Here is a 23,107-nt window from a genome sequence, read left to right on the forward strand (position 1 = left end):
ATCAACTGAAGTTTGACCTAAAAGTTGATGATCTCCATGAACAAATTATGAGTGTCAGCCCCACCATCTAGGCCTGGTAGGGAGGGCATTCCTTCTAAATTTGGTCTTCACCGTGGGGTGGAAATATGCTGTGCTTCTTGAAAGCACATCTGTTATCAGAGAGCTAAACCTCAGGCCCCTGGCTTATTTTCTTTTTTCTTCATCTACCACAGACAGGTCATTTAATTCTCTCTCCCTGAGTACAGTAAGATCGACTCTGAACTCAAGCAGCCCTGGGTGATGAGGTCAGGATTGCTCAGAATGAATTTGGTGAAGTAATAAAGTCTTGAAGGAAAATTAAAGAAGAAGAAAACGGTAGGAGGTATGAACTGGGGACTCTGTAACTGAGTCTCTTCCAGTTCCAGGAAGCTGAATAGATTTTCTTAGTCCTCGTGACTGCAGAGACCTGAAGGATTAAATTTAAAAATGCTGCAAAGAGAACTAGCAAAATAGTTTCTGTCACTACATTTTCCCTCAAATTAGTAATTTCTTGCAGATCCTGTAGTAGGAAAATGGTAGAAATGGTGAATTTCTTGCTCAATTTCACGTTCATGTCATTCAAAAATAAACACCTTGATCAAGAGCAAAGACAGAAACACATGAGGGATCCTAGCTAATTTAAACAAAAATGCACTTCAACCCCTCCCTTCGTGCTAATTTCCCCATCCTGGTTTTTCTCATGCTACATTGGAGCAGAGTAATCAAATTTGCATAAGTTGAAGAAAATGCTGAATGCATTTCCATGTTTGCCTGGGTCAGTGATGCAGGAAGGATCCAGCATATCCCACTTTAAAGTTGTTCTTCTTATGGTAGTTTTAAATTCAATCATTTTTGAGTGAAAGGGAAGAGCAGGCATTGGTTAATTTGTGATTCCCTGTGATTCATTTCTTTCCCAGTCATTGTGGGAAGCTCCTCTCCTAAGACAACAGAACTCAGATTACCAATCATTGCTGTGATCTTCTGTGTGAAAGATAATGCAAAGTTGTAATATCACTATTTCACTCCTCTAAAAGATTTAGAAGTCCCAGGCTGCTTGTTCTGCGCCTGCCTGAGGCCTTTCTACCTGTAATTGCTTTGGGCTTTTGCTTGGCATGATGCAGCTTTAAATCTCATTGAGCCTGCAAGGTTAGTTGTTTTGAAAGGATGGTTTGGGAAAGATCATCTAATCCGATTTATCTGTCGTCTTAACCTGGCTGTATTTTGTGGGTAGTCAGGCCAAACTGGCTGCTCTGTGCCAGCTTTGTCCCAGACAGCTTGGAGTGCCAACCCGAGATTAAAAATGTGTCAGGCAGAGTAACTCCAGCCGTGTTCTGCACCCTGCTCCTCCATGTACAGTGTTTTATTGATCTTTAATGCACACACTCCAGCCTCATTATTCTACAGGCAATAAAACGTGAATCTCCAAGCCTGGATGCTGGGGAGAATAGGATACCCTCATAAAGTGTTGCCTGGCTGTTTATATGTCTATATGTACTATAAAGCAAGAGATAAACATCTCCGCATTTGCATTTTGTTTGAAAGCTGGAGCCAAAATGTTACCCAAGGAGATGTGATGGTTTGCAGGAGCTGTGGGAGGTGTGTTGATTGCTACTGGAGCTGCCCATATCCCTGCTAGAGGTGCAGAAAGCTTCTGGAGATAGGAGAAGATAGAGCAACCTTCCCTGCTTTACTCCCTGAGTCATAGAAGAGCTCTAAAATACCCTATTTTCATGGTTGCAGATTTCCTTGGAACAACCTGCAGTCTGGATTGCAAAATTAGCTTAGACAAGTGGGGCTACTTATACCTGTGCTCTTATAAACTTGGAAGTAACAAGGAATTTGTGAACTGTGAATATCAAAGGCAGTCTCCAGGGTCTGATAGCCAAGTGATGTTGCAACTGCTTGAAATGACCATGTGGATGGAGTAGGAGTCAGGAAAAAAAGAAACTTGTGTTCCTTCTTATTCTCTGGAATTAGTTTTTCAGTCCAGTTAGGAGACTGCTGACTCAAATTTACCTTGCCATCGACCAGGACCCCCGGGTCCCTTTTCCACAGAGCTCCTCTCCAGCCTCTTGCTCTCCTTTCCCACTTTGACAGTGCCAACAGCTCTGTCACATCTCTCCTAAGACACCTGTGTTAGTGTCCTCTTCCCATGTTTTCACACACAGTCAGAAATTAAACCCTCCTCTCTGGGGCACAACTCCTGGTTGAATTTGGAGTGGAAGGAAATGGTGTAGAAATGGGATCATGTTGTCTGATTTCAGGCTTAATCAAGTCTCCTTCTCAACTGCCTTCATGCTGAGGTTGAAAGTAGAAGTTTGTGTCTTCCTCAGCCGTTCATTCTCCTCTCTCTGTGCTGTGTCATTCACCTGGTGAACAGAGTCTGTAATTCCAGTTTCAATAAATCTGGATTATTTCCATAAATTCTTACAGTTCTTTTTGGAGACACTGTGAGAGGCCCATCTTATTTCTCACCTTTATTACCTGTCTTGTACTAACCTGAGCTGGAGGGAGTGTGTTTGTCTCTCTGTTTCTCTCTGTTGTATAATTTTTCTCTATATCTTCAGGTTTTCATGAGGATTGGAAAAGAAATTTTCTTTTGGAATCACTAAACATTTCACTGGTACTAAGAGCCATTTCTCATTTCTCAACATTTCATGCCCTGAATTCCTGATAAGGGAACAATCTTGTAACAGGCAATCAGAAAAAGCATCATTAGAGATGTAAATGGGAGCTACAGGGCTGAGGGGGCACCAGGACACTCATTCTGCAACAGGAGATCCTGTGACTCTCTGAAGATGACCTTTGAAGGCTGGTGGGTGTTATATTAGTGGAGTTCCAATTGGATTTCTGCTTCTGGGTGGAATAACAACCATATGGGAGCTAGAAGAGAGGTCATTGCAATCCCCTGCTTGGTAACTTTATGTGACAAGGGTTGGAAAATTTGTGATGTCATGTCCCTCCTAAGACAGAAACAGGGAGAGAGGCAGGAAGAGGGTTGGAAGGGGATTATTTTTGGAGGGGTCTCAGACAAGCAACTTCTGATGCAAACATTTACTGCTGGTAAAGTGCAGACCCTGGCAGAAGTTGTCACCTTCCAGATAAAACCTCTTTTTCTTTCTTATTTTTTGTCTTTTTTTCCTATCAGCAACTGCATACAGAATCTCCCCATTGGTAGAATAAATCTGATTAAAAAAATGTAGTTGTAAGCAGCAACGATTTTATCCTCGTGGAAAGATTTTATCCAGCAGGAAAAATGTTGTGCCTGCGCATAATTTTTCAGATATGATGAACAACAGCATAGTATGACCCTCAGTCCTGAGGATTTAATTTTAAAAGAACTACTGAATGTATCAGATATACTCAACTTTTTTCTCCCCTATCATTTTTTTCACAGGCGGGGCTCGGTTTATAGATACATCTTGGCAAAGATCTGCCACAGGCAAATTTCAACAAAAGAACAACTTCAAACACATCCAATTAACAATTTATGAAAGGAAATCCAACAGAAAATTGCACAGAGATTCACAGGGCATAAAATTTGACACTAAATCAAATTTAATGTGGAAATGCCTGTGCAGGGAATTATGGCCCCTTCCAGTGCATTGTCAAAGGGAACTTTATCTGTGGAGGCTCAGTGAGTACCCTCCATCAGATCTTTCGTTGCTATAAATAAAGTGTTTTGTCAGACATGGCAATGAACATAACTCAGAAGGGAATGAAGACCACTGATAAGCCAAACTATGTGCAGCTTTTAGTCAGAAGTATTAGAAGTGATTAGATTTCTTCACACTTTCAAATCTAGGATTCGTTCACTTTATCACAGAAACGAGGGGCTCTGTACCATGGGCAACACAAAATCATTTTTAATTCGTTAACACAGCACACAGACCCTGAAAGCAGGTCATGGTGACTGTATTTAATATTATTATGGAGCCATTTTGATGTCTGGAAGGAAATATCAGCCCCGCCTTCATCCTGTTGTTTACTGCTTTACTTATTCAGCAGCCGTTGTTGGATATTTTGGGAAGATGTTAAGGAGACAAACTCATGTCATTGTCTTCAGCAGCTCTGAAATTTACTTAGGTCACTCCTTTATTTAGAGGAAAAGATCTTTGTCTAGACCATTACCTATTTAAACACAGGGATAGCTGCTTTTTGTAGGAGATCACGGAGCAGCATCTCTTGCAACCTCTGAATAATTTGGAGGGGGGACATGTTATTTACAGATACCAGGACCAGCTAGTGAGGATGAGTAAGAGAGCTGACACAGGCCAAGATGAAGGACATTTGTGATACAACTGTGCTATTCCATGGACTAATATAATTAATTTTAAGAGTTCTTTGCTGTATTTCTGGCTCTCCTGTTATTCCTGTGCTCCTACATCAGAACATTTGACGTTTGAACACTTGTAAATTTTTTATCTTCCACTGAAATTTGTTTTGCATAGCAAAACATGGTTTTAAATGTCCGTTCCTGTGCATTTAGGTCCGTGGTGCAGTGTCCTTGCTGCAACCAGACTAGACAAATTTCATTAGAGCACTTTTTCTGCATTTTCAGAGGTCAGAAACTTGGGCTCTTCCAGCCTCCTTGGCGACGTGCTGCAGAGCTGCCTCTACTTGTCTTAGTTAACCCACTGGTGAAGATGAGAGGACACCTCTGTCACTATGAATGAAGCATTAGAATACCCCAGGGATTTTTTTTCTGGAGTCCATTAATACATGGTTTTGGCACTGAAACACTCTACCAGAGAAGTTAGTGTCCAAGACACGTAATAATTAGTGAATAAAACACCCCCAGAGTATCTTGATCCCATTAAAATATGTCTTTTAAAGTGTAAATGAATTTTAACCTAATTTTAAATGATGATTATCTTCCTGTAACGCACCCTTTCTCAGTAGATAACAGATCTCTGGGAAGCAGAAGGTGAAAGAGTAAGACAATAATGTCAGAGATTTTCATCTGTTCATATTTTGAATGAGACTTGACTGGTTATTGTTGAGTTTTTTATTTCCCTCTACTTCTTCCACCACCCCTCTCCCTTCACCACATTGTGTTATTATCCTTGTCTCCAACTAGGTATGGTGATAATAATAATAATTAACTTAGTAAGATAAAGACTAAGTTTAGGCAAATACAAAAATTCTTTGGTTTTCTAAATACAGAAATTGTACACTTTTGAAAGAATTAAAGAAGAGTTAGAGAATTAAATAAGAATTTACAGATGCCTGATATTCTTCAAAGTTTAGCCAGCCACAGAGTCTATATGTGTTAAATATTACTCATTCTCTCAGTGCCTCCTCCACAGTTCCTGCAAGGCAGATCTCTGAGCAAAAAAACCAGAAGTAAAATACCTTATAAGTGACTTTTTCCCCCTCATTTCTCTGCTTCCCTCATTTCCCTGCTTCCCTCATGCAGACTTGGTCGGGTTTATCATTCTTGCAGTGATGACTTTGCATTGTTTCCACTGCAATTTCCACTCAAGTCCTCCCACTCCTTCCAGTTCTCCAGCCCCGTGTCCTTCCAGTGAGCTGCCCTATGGCCTCACTTCCTGTTCACTCTGTGGGAATTCGGGGCAATTCGTATTTTTGAAGATTTATCCACAGCAAGACAGCAAAGACCTTTATTTTTCAGGCACAATTTGTTGAAAAGCCCCAGTTTTTGTGCTTCACGTAGAACTGAACATCCCCCTGAGTACTTGTACTTGCTTTCTCCTGTGGCTTTCAGAGATTTCGGGGACATTCAGGTCAAGGATGTGCTGTGGTCATTTCTTCTTTCAGCTTCAGAGCATCAGAAGCACTTGTTTTGCTTTTGTACTGTAACTTTTTGTTAGGAGTCAAAGCTCAGCTCAAGACCACGTGAGAGGATCATGGGCACTGTTAAAGTGGAATACTCATGAAGTTGGAGGGTTGGAGCCTTCAGTGCCATTAACTTAGAAGTTGAGCTCAGCCTGCAAACCAACCTTGTGTCATTTCATTGTCTTAGTCCAGTCTAGACTGAACCTAACATAGGCACAGAAGCTAAAGGCAGAGAGGAGAAGACCTTGTTAAACCTTTACCCCCTCCTGCAGTGCAGATTCAACTGGATCTTGAGCATCGTAAAATCTGGATCTGACTATAAATGCAGCTTTCAAAGGTAGTATGAACATCTGTCTACCTAGAAAATTGGTATCTGAGGGCTTAGAAATAAGTTGGGGGCTTTTAAAAAAAGAGGGAGAGTGACATTACGTGGGCAGATAGTGATAGGACATTGGGGGTATGATTTTAAAATAAAAGTGATTTAGATTAGATATTAGAAAGAATCTAATTACTCAGAGGGTGGTGAGGCATTGGAACAGTTTTCCCAGTGAAGTTGTTGGTGTCCCATCCCTGAAAGTGTTCAAGGCCAGGCTGGATGGGGCTTGGAGCAACTGGTCTAGTGGAAGGTGTCCCTACCCATGTCAGGGGTTGGAACTGGATGAGCTTTAAGGTGCCTTCCAACCCAATTCTTCCAATCAGTTCTGTGATTCTATGTGGGCATTCTTGCTTGAGAGACTCTTAAAAGGTCTGAGGAGGAGCAAGGATGATCAGAATCAAGGTGATGCCAGAAGGAATGTGGGATTCCCAAACGGGAATGAGAAGAGTTGTTTTTCAACACTTATTACTGAAGTTCTGAGATCCACATCTAGGATCTGATGTGTCAGGAAAATCAGGTCTACTCTATAGAGTGAACACCAGAACCTGTGAGTTGCTCAAGCTGATGACTCTGAGAAATCATCCTGTGATGATTTCCCCTTTATGAGCTGTTTTGTTTATCTCGTAAATGGACAAGATTGGATCCCTTGTTATTTTGAACATTGGAAGTTGGTTCATAAAGTCTTCAAGACAAATTTTTAGGCTTTCTGTGTACCTGAGAAAGTGATTAATTCCAGAAGAATTTGCAGGAAAATACGATGAGGTAAATGTGTCCTTTTTTAGATGCACGTTAAGGTTTTGTTCTGTCAGAAGTGTTGGAAAATTGAAGCTGGTTGCTGGGGCTCCAAAGTAGCTCAGGAGATTTGACTTCAGATCCTAACATTTCTTCTGAGACTTGAAATGCTTCCTCTCATGGAACTTACTTCTCTCCGCTTCACCTTTTTGCCGTCTATTATATATTAATATTTTCCTTTCCCACACTAAGACTGGGTAAAACTGGTTGACATTTACACTTCCTTTTCTTTCTTTCCATTCTCCCATCTCAGCAGAGCCCCAAGACCCCCTTCTCTGACCTACCTGATGACGAGAAGATCTTTAATGGGGGAGATGCCACGTGGCAGAACCAGAGCCAGGACCAAGCCTTGCTCTCGGAAATCACGGAGGAGGATCTGGAGGCCATTCGGCAGCGGGAAGAGGCCATTCAGCAGATTGAGGTCAGTGACCTTCTCCCATCACGGATTTGTGAGCAGGAATTGCAGATTCCCTGTGCTGTTCCTGAAGGAAATGCTGATTTCCATTGCTGCCAGTGCAGCGTCACTAAAAATGGGAGAGATTATCAAGTGCTTCTAAAAATGGAAATGGGTGACAGAAGGAATAGTTAGAAATCCATATGACTAGTGGTGGAAATTACAGGAATTAATTGATGTTCATGGGCTAATGATTGGGTTCTTTTCAGTGAGTCTCCCATGGCAGAGTCTGTAGTGAGGGAGTTTAAGCTGGATTCTGCAGCAAATCAACTTTTCTTGGTGCACACGAACTTGAAACTGGAATTTGTCACAGATAGAAAATATTCAGCTTTACCATGAGAGAGAATAATAGGTAGAAAAAAGGAAATAACTTGTTAACCTTTTCAAATTATTTCAAATATTTTGCTGTATCAAAGTATTTGGACGTTCTTGATGTAGTTAAAAGAAGACATACTATTTTTATTCCCCCTTTTTTTTTTTTCCAAGGTGCTGTAAAAATGTGAAATAAAAAGAACAAAAAGAGGCCTGAATAAGTTAAGCATCCCACATTTTTCTTTTTATACTTCTCTTTTTATGCTTTTGGGAAACTCTTGTTACTTAAATTTAAGCGATAAATGGGTAAAACAAGAACATGCTAAATCTTTCTAATTTGTATGCTTTTACAGGCCTAAACTCAAGATGAACCAAAAAAAAAAAAAAAAAGAGAGCTTCAGAATAAGCAGAACATTTAATTAAGGACTATACTTTGTCCTTTAATTGGATTGTGCTAATTTTATCAGAATAGATTTTGGTTGCGGTAGAGCAGGAATTGTGATTGAGTTAACAGAGCAAAAAGGGGACAAATATTCCTACTGTAGAGTGGAACTCTGAGACTGTGACCTCTATTTGCAAACAGTGATGGATAAATCTGATTCAACTCCCTAAGTAAGAAATTTTGACAGTTTTACAGGAGGGGGTCGAGGTTAGTGTGTGTCTAATTTCTGTTATGGTTCTCTGAACAGAGATAAATGAGCTTTGTGGGCTTGTGTCTGTTACTAGGAATGAAATTGTTAAAGAATATGCTCTAACAGAGTATCTTTGGGTGTGAATTGTGTCTTCATACTTGAGGGATCTCATTGCACCCACCAGGACAAACTGGAGGGAACTTTGTGGTAGGAAAATGCATGTTTCGGGCTGTTCCTGCACTTTGATGTTCAAGAAGGTTGGTAGCAAATGTGCTTCTGAAATGATGTTGTGGACCACAACTCCAGCTCACTGGAGATATTCCAGAACAGTCTGGACACACCCCTATGCCATGTGCTCTGGGATGACCCTGCTTGAGCAGGGAGGTTGGACCAGATGACCCACTGTGGTCTCTTCCAACCTCACCCATTCTGTGATTCTGTGATTTTGTGACCCTTTTGTTTGAAATATAGTCAGTGCCTTTTTCTTCCTGTCTTCATGTCATCCCTGTCCTTCCCAGAAAACAACAAAAAAACACATTTAGTGTTTGCCCATTAGGCATTGGGGATTGAGCAACCCCAAGCCAGCCTCAACCTCAGCAGCTCTGGAAAACCAGGAGGTGTCTCCTCAGAGAGATCTTTATTTTCTGGTTAAATCCCACTTCTGTCCATGAGCTGATATCTCTGCATTAGGCTGCACTGGACCACATGGCCATGGTGGGGTAATTGAAGGGGGTTAAGTGAATCCATTTATTGTCCAAAATAACTTGTAAAAAATTACTCTTAAAAAAATACCACACTTGCGTACTGTGCAAATTTTGTATGTTATTGATTGGATCCTGGATACCTTTTCAATATGAATTTACCTCTGAATAACTTATTCAGTATATGCAATTAATGATTTAGTCAATTTAGGCAGTTAATGTTGTTTAGGCTTTTGCTTCCTAAAAATGTGTGCACTTTCCTTTTACCTGTTTTTTTCCCCATATACTGTATCAATTTTGCTTTGCTCTCCAAGATCCATGTTCATCCTGTGAGGAGGGCTGCATTCCACAAGCATTATTTCAAATGTAACTTAAACATTTTTCTTCAGGAGGAAAACATTTAGGACTGATGGTATTTTATTTAACATCACTTTTGAAAGAAATGTAATGAAAATGAGAATTTTTGGACTGCATTGTACCTCTCCCCAGCTGCATTTGAATAAGCAGATGGTGCTTTTTAAATAACTTTCACTGTGTTTTGTTTTTCTGTTTGTTGACCCACATGAACATATTTCTTGTGAAAGGACTCATCTAGCACATTAAAGCTTCCCTGTTTTCAGCAGAAGTTGTGGGTACACAGAGAAGGGATTCACTGAGCTCATAGTCACCATAACAACTTTTCCCCAACATGTTTTCAGAACCACTGAATAACCAAGAAGGTTAAAATGAAACATTATTCTCAACTGTCAAACACAACTAATAAACTAAATTTATTGCCAAATTGATGTATAGCACTTGTTCTCTGTTGTTCTTTGGGGACCAGAATGAAGAATAGAGCTGGGCAGAACTTGTCTTATGCAAGTAGATTGCTCTCACTGGGATTTTTGTGTTGCTGCATATCCAGCACCAGGAACATGTAGATCTTGAGCAGCACAGAGGAGATCACAGATCATTGATGGAACACCATAAATTCTGGGCCACACTGATTACACACTACTCTGGGGGAGCTCATGGTGCAGCTCGTGTGGTGTTTTTTTTTTTTTCTTAAAGGACATTGAATTTGCCCTTTTTGCAAGAACAGGTATAAAACCTTTTTGATTGCTAAAGAAATGAGCGAATAAATTCTCTTCCCGTCTTGTGTCCTGACAAACATATATAAAATCATGCCCATAATAGACATTTTCTTAATGTTCCAATTACTTTTTCCCACTTGTGTGTTTTCCACATCTCCAGTGTCTCTTCAGAGGTTCAGGTTAATGGGACATTGTTCTCTGTCATGGACATCCCTCGAGGCACTTTGCAGTGTTCACAGTTTCCACCTAGACAGATAACAGCCATGTCAAAAGTTCAGCTGGCTGTTCATTTTATTTAAATGTACTAGTTTTGCTATTGCTTGCAGATTAAAACCAGAGAAGTCTGCTAGGGAGATGTCTCGCCAAAACCTTACATTTTGGATAAAGATCTTTATTACTTGGAAATGTCAAAATCTGGTAGGACACAGCAGCCTTGACACAAGTGTTATTTCTTAAAATATTGCTTTGAACTGTTATATAAAACCTATTTTAACTTGAACTGTATTGGCAGTGAATAATAGATGCCATAACAACTTTATATATAGCACTGTAAAATGTGCCATCAGAAATACATGAGCTGAACTGTAATGTGCATTGTCAGTGCTCAGTGCTGGCACAGGCTCTGTCACAGCAAATATATATAATTTAGCATCCCATGCTTTTCATTTCCACCTGTGGTCATGTGAAAAATGGGAGGTGATAAAAGTTTGAGAAGAAATGGGTAAGTATTGAATGGAGAACTTCACAGAATTTCAGCTGGTGATTGGAAGACCTATAGGAAAGATGCTAAATGCTGTATTGACGCAGAAAGCCTCCAGTGATCCTCCCAGTGCAGACAGCTTCTCTAGAGGTGATGAGGAAAGAAGATAAGAAAAACCCCTTCCAGACCACACCATCATTTCCTTGGAGTCACCAGCAGGTCATCCCATCTCCTCCACAACCCTCTTTCCCTTCTCATAGCAGTTTTCCATCCCTGTGCTTCCCAGGCTGCTCACACAGCAGTGGGAATTCTCCTACCATGAAGAGTGGGAAGCAACCTGGTCTAGTGGAAGGTGTCCCTGTCCATGACAGGGGGTTGTAACTGGATGATCTTTAAGGACCCTTCCAACCCAACCCATTCTACAATTCTACAATACCCTGAAAGAAGCAAAGCACATCCACAGAGCTGCATTTTAGTTGATGCTTCTCTTGGCAAAAGAGAAGGGGAGAGGGATAGGTTGTGGCAACAGGTATGAGGAAAATGCTTTTATTTTTGGGAGAGGTTGCTCCCACTGGGTCGTTTTTGAGGAATGTTGATGTTTGTTTCCTCTCTGTTTTGAAGAACAGTGATAGATGGCAGCCTCCACACCTGTCACTCAAGCATTTGTAAGCAGACAGAAAATGAAATACAATAAAAATAAAACAACAACAACAACAACAAAAGCCCCATAGAGTCCGCCAGAGTGTGTTTGCTAGCTCAGACATGTTCCTTGTTCACTCATTACCACGTAGCATTTCTTGCTGAGGGGTATTTTTGGTAAAATCTTGCAGTTTAGACGGTTTAGTGCAAGCCGTTTTATACCTTTCATCAACTTCAATAGTCCAGGGCTTTGACTTATGAGGGCTCTGCCTGCCTCTTCACAGAGACTTTTTGACTCAGGGTAATGTATAAATAACACAATATCATGACAAACACCGTCAGTGAACGAGTGTCAAAAGCAGCATCTTCTCCTGGCAGCGTGGTGGAGCCCAATTATCATGAGCAGCAGAGCTGCCTGAGCGGTTGACACAGCCATCCCTGGGACTTGGTATTGAGTTGTTCCCTAAAGAATCCGCTCCAGTATCCTGCCCACTCTAATTTAAAATGACCTGAGCTGCAGGACTACCACCATTTATTTCGGGAGACTATTTCACGGTCCAGCAGGCTGCGGTGTTGATGAAATGCTTCCCTCTGCTCCTGCTAAAGATCCCTTTCTCATTCTCAGTTTTTTACACCCAGTGAAACTCTACTGGCCCCTGCAAATAATTTTTCTTCCCCTTTGGCTTTTAAGCTCCTCAGATGCTCACAGTTATCCTCCTCTTCACAAGTCAGTCTCTCTTGCTTTTTAGTCACTTCAGTGCTCTCTTCTCAGTTATTTCCCATTTGTTATTTCCTTACTCCTCCAGCAGCAGACCATATATAGGATTTTGTTGTACCACAGCTGAACAGAAGAACTGTGTAAAAAGACCCCATGGATCAAATTCAGGGTTTACAAGTGCTGATGGAAAATTTCTAGATAATTTCTCCACTAGTAAATTAAATATACCAAGGACACAGGAACTGGCTGTATATACTTCTAAATTGTTAAAGCATATCCTGGCATACTTTTGACCCAGATTCACCAGTTCTTGCCCAGTTATTGGCAGAGTTTGAGAGTTCACATGTTTTCTAAAAGCAGTTTTGATGCAGCTACCCAGTTCAGAAGGTGAGGGGACTTAATGATGTGGATGCATTGAAGTGCATACCTGCAGTTTCAGTGGCTGAGAACAGGCATCTCCCATGTCCTTGTACAGCTGCAGCCCTATTGATTTATGATTTGATCACAAAAATCTCCTTTAGTAGTCACTGACATTTAGAGAAGAAGAGGAGCAAGGTGAATTAAGGGTAAATTTTGTGGGGATACTGTGCAAGCCTGAGGGCAAAATAAGGTATGTGTGAAAATAACAGCTGGGCTCTTTGAAAATGCAGAGAAGCCTTGGCAAGTCTTGAGAACAAAAAACAGCCTGTCCCAGCAGACTCAGGCAGGGGCCCTTTCCATTGAATATTGATTTGGCTGTGCCTCCCCTTCTGTCCCCCTGTGGCCTCCAACACTTGTGCATTGCTAAAAGCCACGATTTCTTGCCTTCATGTCAAAGCCACTCACAGTCAGTCTCCACATCTTTAACATGTTGCTTTCAAGCTGTCAGTGTTGTTCCAACCAGCACTGAAAAGTTTTGGTAATTGCAGTTTCAGAGGCTCGGTAAGAATAGTAGAATACCTAAGTTGGAAGGGACCCACAAGAACCATCGAGTCCAACTCCTGACCCTCCACAGGACAACCCCAAAATCACACCATGTACCTGAGAGTGTTGTCCAAATGATCCTTGAACTCTGGCAGGTTTGGTGCTGTGACCACTTCCATGGAGACCCTGTTCCAGGACCCATCCACCCTCTGGGGGAAGAGCCTTTGCCTAATATCCAACCTAAACCTCTCCTGACACAACTTCAGGCCATCCCCCTGGGTTCTGTCACTAAAACAGCAAACACAAAAATCCCATGCACCCACAGAGAGCTCTTGCTGCATTTCCTTCTCTTTCCATTCCCACTGTTTATTAAATGTTGTAAATATATCAATACACATCCATCTGTCCCATAATCCCAATACAGCCAAACAGAGAGGCCAGAGATGAAATACCACTGGGTCATACAATGTGAAATTTCTCTCATGATCTCCTTTCTTCTCACACATCATTTTTGCTACAGCTGCTTGCAAAAGTGCAAACTTTTTCCTACTAGCTGGTTAAAACTCTATTTCTTCCTCTCCTGATGGAAATTATTAGAGCTTGTGTATTTTTGCAATCAGTATTTCATAAGGGATATGTGTTCAACCTCACATATCACTTTGTAAAACAAAGAGGTTTCAGGAATATATAACAAATCTTTTTAGCCCTGGGAATTTCTTCTCTCTCAGATGTAACCTTGTGGTGATACTGTGGGTAGTGAAGTGTTTTTAACTAAATTGGAGAGGTTTCCACTGTGTGCTAGAGATAATTTTCCTTTTCTCACTTACGTTCCCAGTGCCTTACCCAAAGACTGTTAGTGTCAGACTGTCTTGTCCTAAACCCTTTTCTTCATGCACTATTCCTTGCTTGAAGAAGGTAGTAATGAAAGCCTGGATTCAACAAATCCCTTATGTTTGTCTTAGCAGCTTTACTGAATAAGGATGGACTTTAGAACCTACTAAAAGTGAAGTATTTCCTCTACAGATGGAGAAAATAGTGCTGAGACACACATAATTTGCTAATAATCTGAGTTTTAGGGAGACACGTCTGCATATTTATATCTACAGAAACTGAACTGAGTTAAAGTCTCCTCTATGGTCTGTCAATGTACATTGATAAGGTGGAGAGCTGGAAACAGAGAGATCTCTGGTGCTTGGGGTGAAATACTGTTTAGCTTCTGCAAATCCTTTTGCTTAAGTGTTAATATTTCTTTTGTTAGACGAATGTGTTACTTTCCTCCTATATTTACTGCACTTTTGCCTATGTTTTTTCTTACCAGATGATGACTGTCTCAATAAAGGCAATATCTTGCTCCTGTTTCTGTTAGCACAGACAGCACAAACATCATATGCCTCATCAATACAGCTATTTTTGTGTCTGTGATTTGCTGCCCCAAAGGGGAATTACCACCACTCTCACCTATTACTTAGGTTAGAGCAGTTCACTCTCTGGTTCTCTGATGCTAATTAATATCAGTGGAGATCAATAGCCCATCAACCAGCTGAGATCTCCCAGCAGTGCTTGAAAGAGCTGTCCCTGCAGATTTGACTCCTTTTGCCTTCCTGGATTGGGTGCTGTGCTTTCTTTTATAATTCTTTTGGACAGGGAAATCAACATGTTGCCCAATCCAGTTGGGGAAATAACAATAAGTGAGTCTTATGAATAGATAAAAGATCCTTTTGGCAAAGCCCGGGAGCATCTCCAGACACTGCTGGTTGGAGAGGGAGCCTGCCATCCATCCCTGAGCAGCTCAGGAGAGAGAGGAAAGTGAAACAAGTGTATTGAAAAGACCCTACAGAGGAAAAAAGGGGAAGAGATCACTGAGAAGGAGATTGAAATCCACATTTCACAGCAAGACCGGTTTACATTGCCTCCTATTTACCAAAAGGTGCCTGGTCCTTTATAAATTATCCCTGACAGGAATATTCTCCCACATCCTCATGGAAATTAGACTGAAAATCACATTCTTAACAGTATGAACAATGAATGTCAAATTTTAGAGGCTGATGCCAAATACGGTATAAGTTTATGCCCTCTACACTATGCAGGCTCATTTTGTTCAGGCATTCTTTAGTACTTTCAATTGCTCCTTTATGAAAGAGGATGTTTCAGAAGTGTCTTTCCCTACCATCCTTTTCACCCATGTGTCTCCTCCAATTTCCTTCTCTGCATTGGAGACATGTGTTCCCCTTGGTACTGAGGCCACCAGACAGCTCACTTGAGGCAGAAAGACTGTTAAGAGGGGCTGTGGAGGAACACAAATTTTAATGTTAATATTTTAATGTCTTTTATTCCGTGCAAATTTTTATCCAGAGCCCTGAACAACCTGGTCCGACCTCACAGTTGGTCCAGCTGTGAGTGAGAGGCTGGGCTAGAGCTCTCATGGGGCTCCTTCAAACCTGAATTATCCTGTGATCCCATTATCTCTCCATCTCCTCTGACTGCACCACTGAGGGCTACCACAAGTTCATGTGTTAATCTTGCTTCAATCTAGAGCCAAGACATCTCTATTTCCCTGCCTGTGTGAGCTCCCAGGTCATTCCTGTTCTCCTTCCTCTTCTATCTATTGCCCCTGCAGGTAAGGGTTTCTACTTTACTGCCCCATTCACCCCATTTGTGTCTTATTTGGGGAATATTTAGGATTTTAGGATGTCAGCATCCTTTTCTCCATGAGGTAGAGGCTGGTGTGCAGGATGGTATCCATGTCTGTGTCTGCACCTCCCTGGAGGAGAAGCCCTCTGAGGTGACCCTGTGCCCCGTGCGTCCCTATCCCATCAATGGGGTTGCCCAGAGAAGTTGTGGATGCCCTAGCCCTGAAAGTGTTGAAGGCTGGGTTGGATGGAACTCTGAGCAATCTGGTCTAGAGAAGTATGTCCCTGCCACAGCAGGGATTTGGAACAAGATGATCTTTAAAGTCCCTTCCAACCCAGGCCATTCTATCATTCAATGATTTTGATGCAGAGGGTTGAAGCACTCACCACCAGTCACATTTTCAGAAGAGTTCAGATCTGTCTTGTCCAGGAGCAAGTGGAATGCAGATGTGGTGGGGGCAACTTTGGTCATGTGGCCATCAAGACCCACATTTTTTGAATATGTGGACTGCTGTTGATATAAAGAACAAAGTTGAATTCTGTTCTGATGTAAGGCTCAGTTATTGCTGTTGAAAGATGGGTGATGGAAGGATTTTAGGTCAAAAATCAAACTGTCTATCCAGACAGTTTTGTAGTTTTACTCTTAACTTCTTCTACTGAACTGTCAAGCACTAAAAGGACTTTTCTGGATCACCATAATCATTCTTGTGTATGTCTGACACTTCCTTCTTGCCACATTTTAAACTGTTCCCTTGCTTTAAACTGAAAGAGGGCAGGTTTAGATTAGATGTTAGGAAGAAATTCTTTGCTGTGAGGGTGGGGAGGCCCTGGCACAGGTTGCCCAGAGAAGCTGTGCCTGCCCCCTCCCTGGAAGTATTCAAGGCTGGGTTGGATGGGGCTTGGAGCAACCTGGGCTAGTGGAAGGTGTCCCTGCCCATGGCAGGGGATTGGAACTAGATGAGCTTTAAGGTGTTTTACAATCCAAACCATTCTATGATTCTCTGATTCTCAGTACCAGGCAATGCTGCTACAGCAATAAATATCTGCTTATTTTTAACTCTCCCTTTGGTGCTGGTGGTTTCTGGCACAACAGTTCCCGAGTCCCATCTTTCCTTGTCAGTTCTCACAGGCGGGATAAAAGCTGCCACAGATTTCTTACCGTGCTCCTATTCCCATTTCACAGCTGGAGAAACTGAGCCATTATGGATTGTTTCTTTGCCAGTGGAGCTCCATAGAAATGTAAATTCCTTGCCTAAGACCTGGGAAAGAGTCAGGATTGGTGCCAGGTTTAAAATGCTGCTTGTTCTGTACTTCCGCACCGAATTCTCTTCAGACTGTGCTGCGACGAGAGATCCAAATACAAGATTTGGCTTATTTAGCTTGTCATTTGTCTCCCCTTATTTGAATTTCTAGGCAGGTGGAACACGCTCCTGTTCAAAAAAAACACACTGTCATCTATTCAGCTTGGATGAAGCTCCAGGAAAATCCTGATCCTCATTTGTAACTGAAGGCAGATCTTCCCTACAGGGGAAGCTTGCTGTGATCTGAAGTTTCGCCCGTGATATCACAACTTTATCAAGAGATGCTAAATAGCAGCCTGTGTCTCTGAAAGCACAGAGCAGATTGCTCTGTCAGAGAGACAGATAACTTCTTGCCCTCTGAAAAAATCTCCAGATATGAAGATGAAGCTCTAGGAGAGAGGGCGGGGGGGGTGGGGTGGAAAGAGCTGCTCTGTACCTGTGCACACAAAACACACCTGGGGGAGAACTTACAGGTGGATGTCAGTTGTGTCAGAATATGTGCTGTTGAGGACACAACAGCATGAGATGAGTGGCCTCCTGGATGTTGTTGGACTGAGACAAGTGTCCCCGAGGGATTCAGGTACAGTGCTCTGAGCTCAGTGCTGGAGACTTCCATTGGCATATGCTGATTTTATGAATGATGGTTTTATGTCTGCAGAAGGAATCTGTGCTCAAAGCCCTTGTACATACAAGGGCATTTTGCTCCTCTCAAGCTTGTTGGCAGACTCTTTTCTCTCCTGGGAATGATGAGAGCTCGGATATTTGTCAATGATGAGTAGGAACAACTTTAAATTTCATTTAGTGCTGAGAGATCTTGAAGTCTCTTTAAGAAGAAGGCTGAGATTTCCTCATGTAAGGAAAAACTCAACATAATGTGCAAGACCAGTGTTTGAGGGAAGCAGTTACTATTTCTTTGCCTGACTGGTTTTAGAAATTGGCCATAAATTCAGGGAGTGTGAGGAATGACAGAATTATAGAATAGTTTAGGTTGGAAAAGGCCTTTAAGGTTATCAGGTGGAACCATTCACCCAACACTGCCAAACCCACCACTAAACCCTGTCCCCAGGTGCCAAATCTACATACACATCTTTTAAATCCGTCCAGGGATGATGACTCCCTGGGCAACCTGTGCCAGGGCTTGATAACCCTTTAGGTGAAGAAAAATTTCCTAATATCCAACTTAAACCACCCCTGGTGCAACTTGAGGCCATTTCCTCTTGTCCTGTTGTTACTTGGAAGACCAAGCCCCACCTCACTGCAATCTCATGGAAGGATAGAGGAGAACACTGTCTGTACTCTTGATCCCTTAATCAGTCATCCCAAGCCCTTGAAGTCTTTTGATGGTTTTCAGACTTTTTATTGCCACTTCATTGCTCCCTACCAGAAAAAAAAAATTAATAATGATAATAATGTGAGGGTTGTACAAGAGTAGGAAGTTTTCCTTTCACATCTTTAACCCAGACGTCAGGGAGGCAGCAGACTGCCCTAACTGGGTCTAGTGTATATATTGGGCCTTCTTTTCCCTTCAGAACAGAGTTTTTTCAGCTTCTCTGTCATCTGTGCCAAACAGGTTTCTGGTGGAGCAAAACGCCTTCAGAAGACTTCAATTTATCAGGGATTAAATTAATTTGATGGTTCAGACTCAGCCAAGAAATTGGCTGTACGTGATCATTGCAGCAGAAGGGGTTTTGCACCAAGTAACCCATGTGCTCTCCCCATTGCCTAAAACATACACAGCAACTACTCCTGGAGAGTCTCTCTCCCTGAGGTTTTCGGGGATTTGTGTCTTCCTCAGCAAAACTCAGATGAGAGCAGAAGTGTCTCCTTGGTTTTGGTATTTTTAGCACGGGGTGGGGGCAGTGGGGAGTGATATTGAAAGGGGGGTGGGAGACTAGTAAAGAGGCAAAGTGAAGGATGTCTGGATCTGCAGTGATTCAGCAGAATGTCATATTTAGTCTCATTTTGACAGTCCCTATAAACACATCGCTGCAAATTTCAGCCCTTCAGCCTGATCAGATTAGCAGGTGCTGCCAGCAGCCAGGGCCCAAAAGTCACTCTGTGAACATCAGCCCCTGTATTTGCCATTATCCTCTAAAACAGCCCTCAAAGATGAACTTTCTAGAGCATCTCAGTTGTCACACAAGGCATTTCTCTCCTTTCTCTTTCTCCTTTTTAAGTACGTCTGAAAAATCTAAAGGCGGAAAAAATTAGGAGCAAACTCCATGACTTCTCTGCCTTTCTGATTTCAGCTCATGTTTAAAAATATGAGTCTCAGCATTGGGATGCAAGGACTTTTGGGATTAGGTCCTGTTACCCTGAGTGTATCTGGAGGAAATTAAAGGAAATCCTGCACCTTTGCACCTTGGTGCTGGTTGCTGAAGAGGGAGTCACCTCCGGCTGAAGTCTGACAGGGATAAGCCGTGTTCCCTGTTTTTTTTCCCCTAGTATTCTTTCCAATTTATATCACTGGGAAGGGTTAAGGAAGGTGACTTCAGGTGTTGCCATTAGAAAGTCAAATTGCAAAAATAAAGCATTAAAAATAAATGCAGCAGTGGAATTGCTGAGCCAGGGAATAAAGAGCTTTAAATGTAAACAGGGAACTGGCTGTGAATTCATCTACCAGTCACCTGTCTCCCTGTCTGAGGATTAAGGACTCTGTGTCTTTTGTGTCTTCACATTCAACTCCAGGTGCTGCTGAATGTCACAACTTTTTACAGCTTGCCTGTTAAGATTTAGAGGAACTTCCTTCCTTTTATTTGGACAGCAGTAGGAAGATTATTACTTCTCATGAGTCACCTCATAAGAGAGACCCAAGGAGAGTCTCTCATAAAACAGTGGATTTTAAATATAGGTAGTCTTCCCCAAATGCACCTCAAGACTTCAGTGAGTTAATTTGTTTTTAGGGTAGATCCCCAGTTATTGGAAATTGGTATAGATCCACTGCCTTCAATGCTATAAACAAACTGGTGTCTCATCTTGAATGACTTTCAAACTCCTCCAAAGAAGGGCATGAACAGCATTTCTGTCATGCACAGCCCTCCTCTCCCCTGGGTGTTTTTGCAGCAGCACAAGGTATTTTACAGCCACACTCAAACAGATCCTGCCACACTTGATCATCTTTCAACTTTTTCCTGTCCTTGTCCCTCCCTCCAGGTACTCTGTTATCCCTTATATCTCAGGGTGCAGTGGTCCTTCCTTGTTGTCCCAGTTCTGTGTCTGTGACACGGGACCTTTGCTGGGAGGTGGGAAGCAGTCAGATGGAACATTTTTCTGTGTGTTGCTGGGATTGGGATGGTCTCATGGGATCACAATCCTTGCTGTGGGCAGAGGACAGCTCAGGATTGTGATCCCATGAGACCATCCCAATCCCAGGGATTTGAGGGCTGGAAGCTGTGCAACACAGAGGAGGTGTGGGCCAGGCTGAGTGGGCAGGTGAATATCTCCAGTGTCACAGAAGCACCATCACCTCCTAGTTGGGGACAGTGACATGTCATGCATTTTTATAGCTCTGATGTTCCCAGGGCACCTCTGCATCCCCACAGGATGTGTGTAGTTATTATACCACGGTGAACAATCTTGGCTTCAAATCTACCTCAGCCTGAGCTTTCTTTTCTTTTCTCCCCCTGAAGCTGGTGTTGATCTATTTTTCCAGCCCTCTGTGTGGGAGTGGTGAGGTTTGGGTTAAAGACTATTATATAAATACCTCTTGCTATTGTTTTTCCCCGAATGCCTGTGGAGTTAGAGCATCTATTGTTGTGTGCCATCAAAAAGACTGCCACAATAGCTTTGGAAGAGCCGTGGGAAACCAGTGCTTTGTTTCCCAGGTGGATTTTCTCCATAAGTGGGTTGAGTCAGGTGGGTGGCTGAGCCGATGGCTTTGTTCTTCAGGCTCTCTGATGCTTGGTGACCTTCAAAGAAGGTGAGGCTGGACCTTGTCCTCTGAGATCTGGGGTCAGGAGAGCCACTGAAGTGCCACCTGCCTCCACCACATTGTCCCTGTTTGTGACGAAGGTGCTGGCACTCACTGTCCACGTTGCATTAGCACAGAGATATAAATTAGTCCTTCCCTTCTAAGGGAGGCTGGAGCTGGTGAGTGGTGCCAGACTGGCAACCTTGTGTTATTTATTGCCAGTTCACTGTGCTCCCTGATCTCTTGTTTGCTGTTTTGGAAGGCATCAGTGCATTAGGAGAGGTTTTCCTTGGGCTGCTGGAGTCTCTCTGCTGAACCCATGTGCCAAATGCAGGAGCCATTTTAATTTCTGCCTCTTTCATTTGCATCCATGAGTGTTGAACATCATTCATTGTCGTATTATTGAAAGTGCTGAGGACTTTCTGATGTTTATAACAGCCTTTTCTTGTCTTGGCTACAGAAATACAGTCTGGTTCTGCCCTGTGCATTGATCTCAGTGCTTGGCTTCTACATCTTCCATGTACCAAGTCTGTGTTATTCATTATTCCATCCATTCCAGACAACTGTCCTCTCACTGCCCTGAGCATTGCACTCTGGGTACAACCTACCTTTACCATCCAGTTGGCGTATTCCAGAGTCTATGCTGAGCTGCCCAGCATAGACTTCTTGAACCTGGCCACATTTTGGGGTATTTTAAGACCTGGTTACGATTATCCATGTCCTCCCCAGAGTCTGGAGCCACCCTGATTCTCGCTGGACAGCCAGTTCTGACTCAGCTCCATGTTCCACTTTTTCCTGGCAGGTTTTTTCCATCCTCCAGTCTCAAGACCTGCCTTGACTGAGGGTACCCTTGAGGGTAACCTGTGCCCTGTGTGTCCTTGGGTAGCTGTGCCTACTCCACCCATGTACCTCCAGATGAGACAGCACAAGTGCTCCTGGGTTGGGTTTGTTGGTTGTTCTGTATCAGATTTCCGCCCCAAGGGAGTGACCAAAGGTTACAGTTTTTTGCACCTGAAAAGACCTTTCATGTTCACATGAAATTTGCAGGATTATCATGATGACAGATTGAGATTTTTTTGTGACTTGTTTTTTAGGATTTTTTTATTTTCCCCTCTCTCCACCACTGATTTGCCTTCCTGGATCACTTATAAATACATTAAACAACGTGGCATCCAGCAAAATGCCTAGAGGAAGCTGGCTGTTAACCTTTTGTCATGAGGAAAACTGACCTACTTTTAGTTTTGGGTTGGGGGGTTTTTTTCCCTTTCTTTCCACTTTCTCCTGACCTGCTTTTGCATTTGACATTGCTTTGTACCTCACTCCATGGTAGTTACCTTCTGTAGTCACCTGAGGAGTGACAACATCACAGACCTTTATAATGTGAAAAAGAATTAAAGCAACTGGTTTGCAGTTTCTTTTTCATTTCCACTGAGTTATTGACTTGTTTAAAGAATTGCCAGGGCTAAGTGAGCTGTGATTTTCCTTACAAGGACCAGGGCTATCACATCCTTGCATGTGCTTTGTTCTTTTGTTCTGTTTTAACCATTTTACCACGATGTGTAAGGTTTTATTACTCTATTCATCATTCAAACAGCCAGGACTTTTTGTAAAGCTCAGTTATTTGTAACTGGCAATCTGCAACTGGGGCTGTTCTTAAACAGAGTTTAAACAGAGTTTAGATGTTCCCATGAGCAAGTCAGCTGGGGGATAATGCAGGTCATAAGGACTTCTTGTCACCTATAGGTTTCCAGGTGTTCTTGTCTGACTTTAAGGCCTCATAATAATCTATGAAAACACACTTACCAGAAAATAGTTCATCCAATCTGATTTTAAACATTTGTTCTATCATGAGCTGACCCATGATCAGCTTCTTTCTCTTAATTTACTGTATAACTACTCTTGTTTATCTCAAAAACTTAAACAGAAGTCCATAATCACTGATAGCTCTGCTTTGCTTTTTTACCAGACTGTTTGGTTAAAATACTGTTTTTTGTGTTGTTTTTTTTTTTCTTTTTCTTTGAGTGGCAGTGCTGCATCCCTGCTTCTGTCATCCCCAGCTTTTGGAGCACTTTCTTTCTTTGTATCTAAGTTGAGAAGATTTTTGTCACCTGAAGCTTTTGTAATTTGAACTTTCTTCTGTAGAATCATA

At 42.2% G+C, this 23,107-nt stretch overlaps 1 protein-coding gene across 5 annotated transcripts in view; it reads left to right on the plus strand.

Annotated features, from left to right (window-relative positions):
- The window catches only part of TSNARE1 (t-SNARE domain containing 1), a 472,184-nt gene that overhangs the window by 242,890 nt on the left and 206,187 nt on the right, over window positions 1–23,107 (plus strand). For 4 of the 5 annotated variants that reach the window (XM_032688083.1, XM_032688100.1, XM_032688091.1 and 1 more), the window contains one exon: window positions 7,239–7,406. In XM_032688083.1, the coding sequence (XP_032543974.1) occupies window positions 7,239–7,406 (168 nt within the window). The remainder of the gene's footprint in view (window positions 1–7,238; window positions 7,407–23,107) is intronic. The other variant, XM_032688116.1, reaches the window with a different exon arrangement.

Source organism: Chiroxiphia lanceolata, chromosome 1 (genome assembly GCF_009829145.1).
Source record: "Chiroxiphia lanceolata isolate bChiLan1 chromosome 1, bChiLan1.pri, whole genome shotgun sequence".
Classification (NCBI taxonomy): Eukaryota; Metazoa; Chordata; class Aves; order Passeriformes; family Pipridae; genus Chiroxiphia; species Chiroxiphia lanceolata.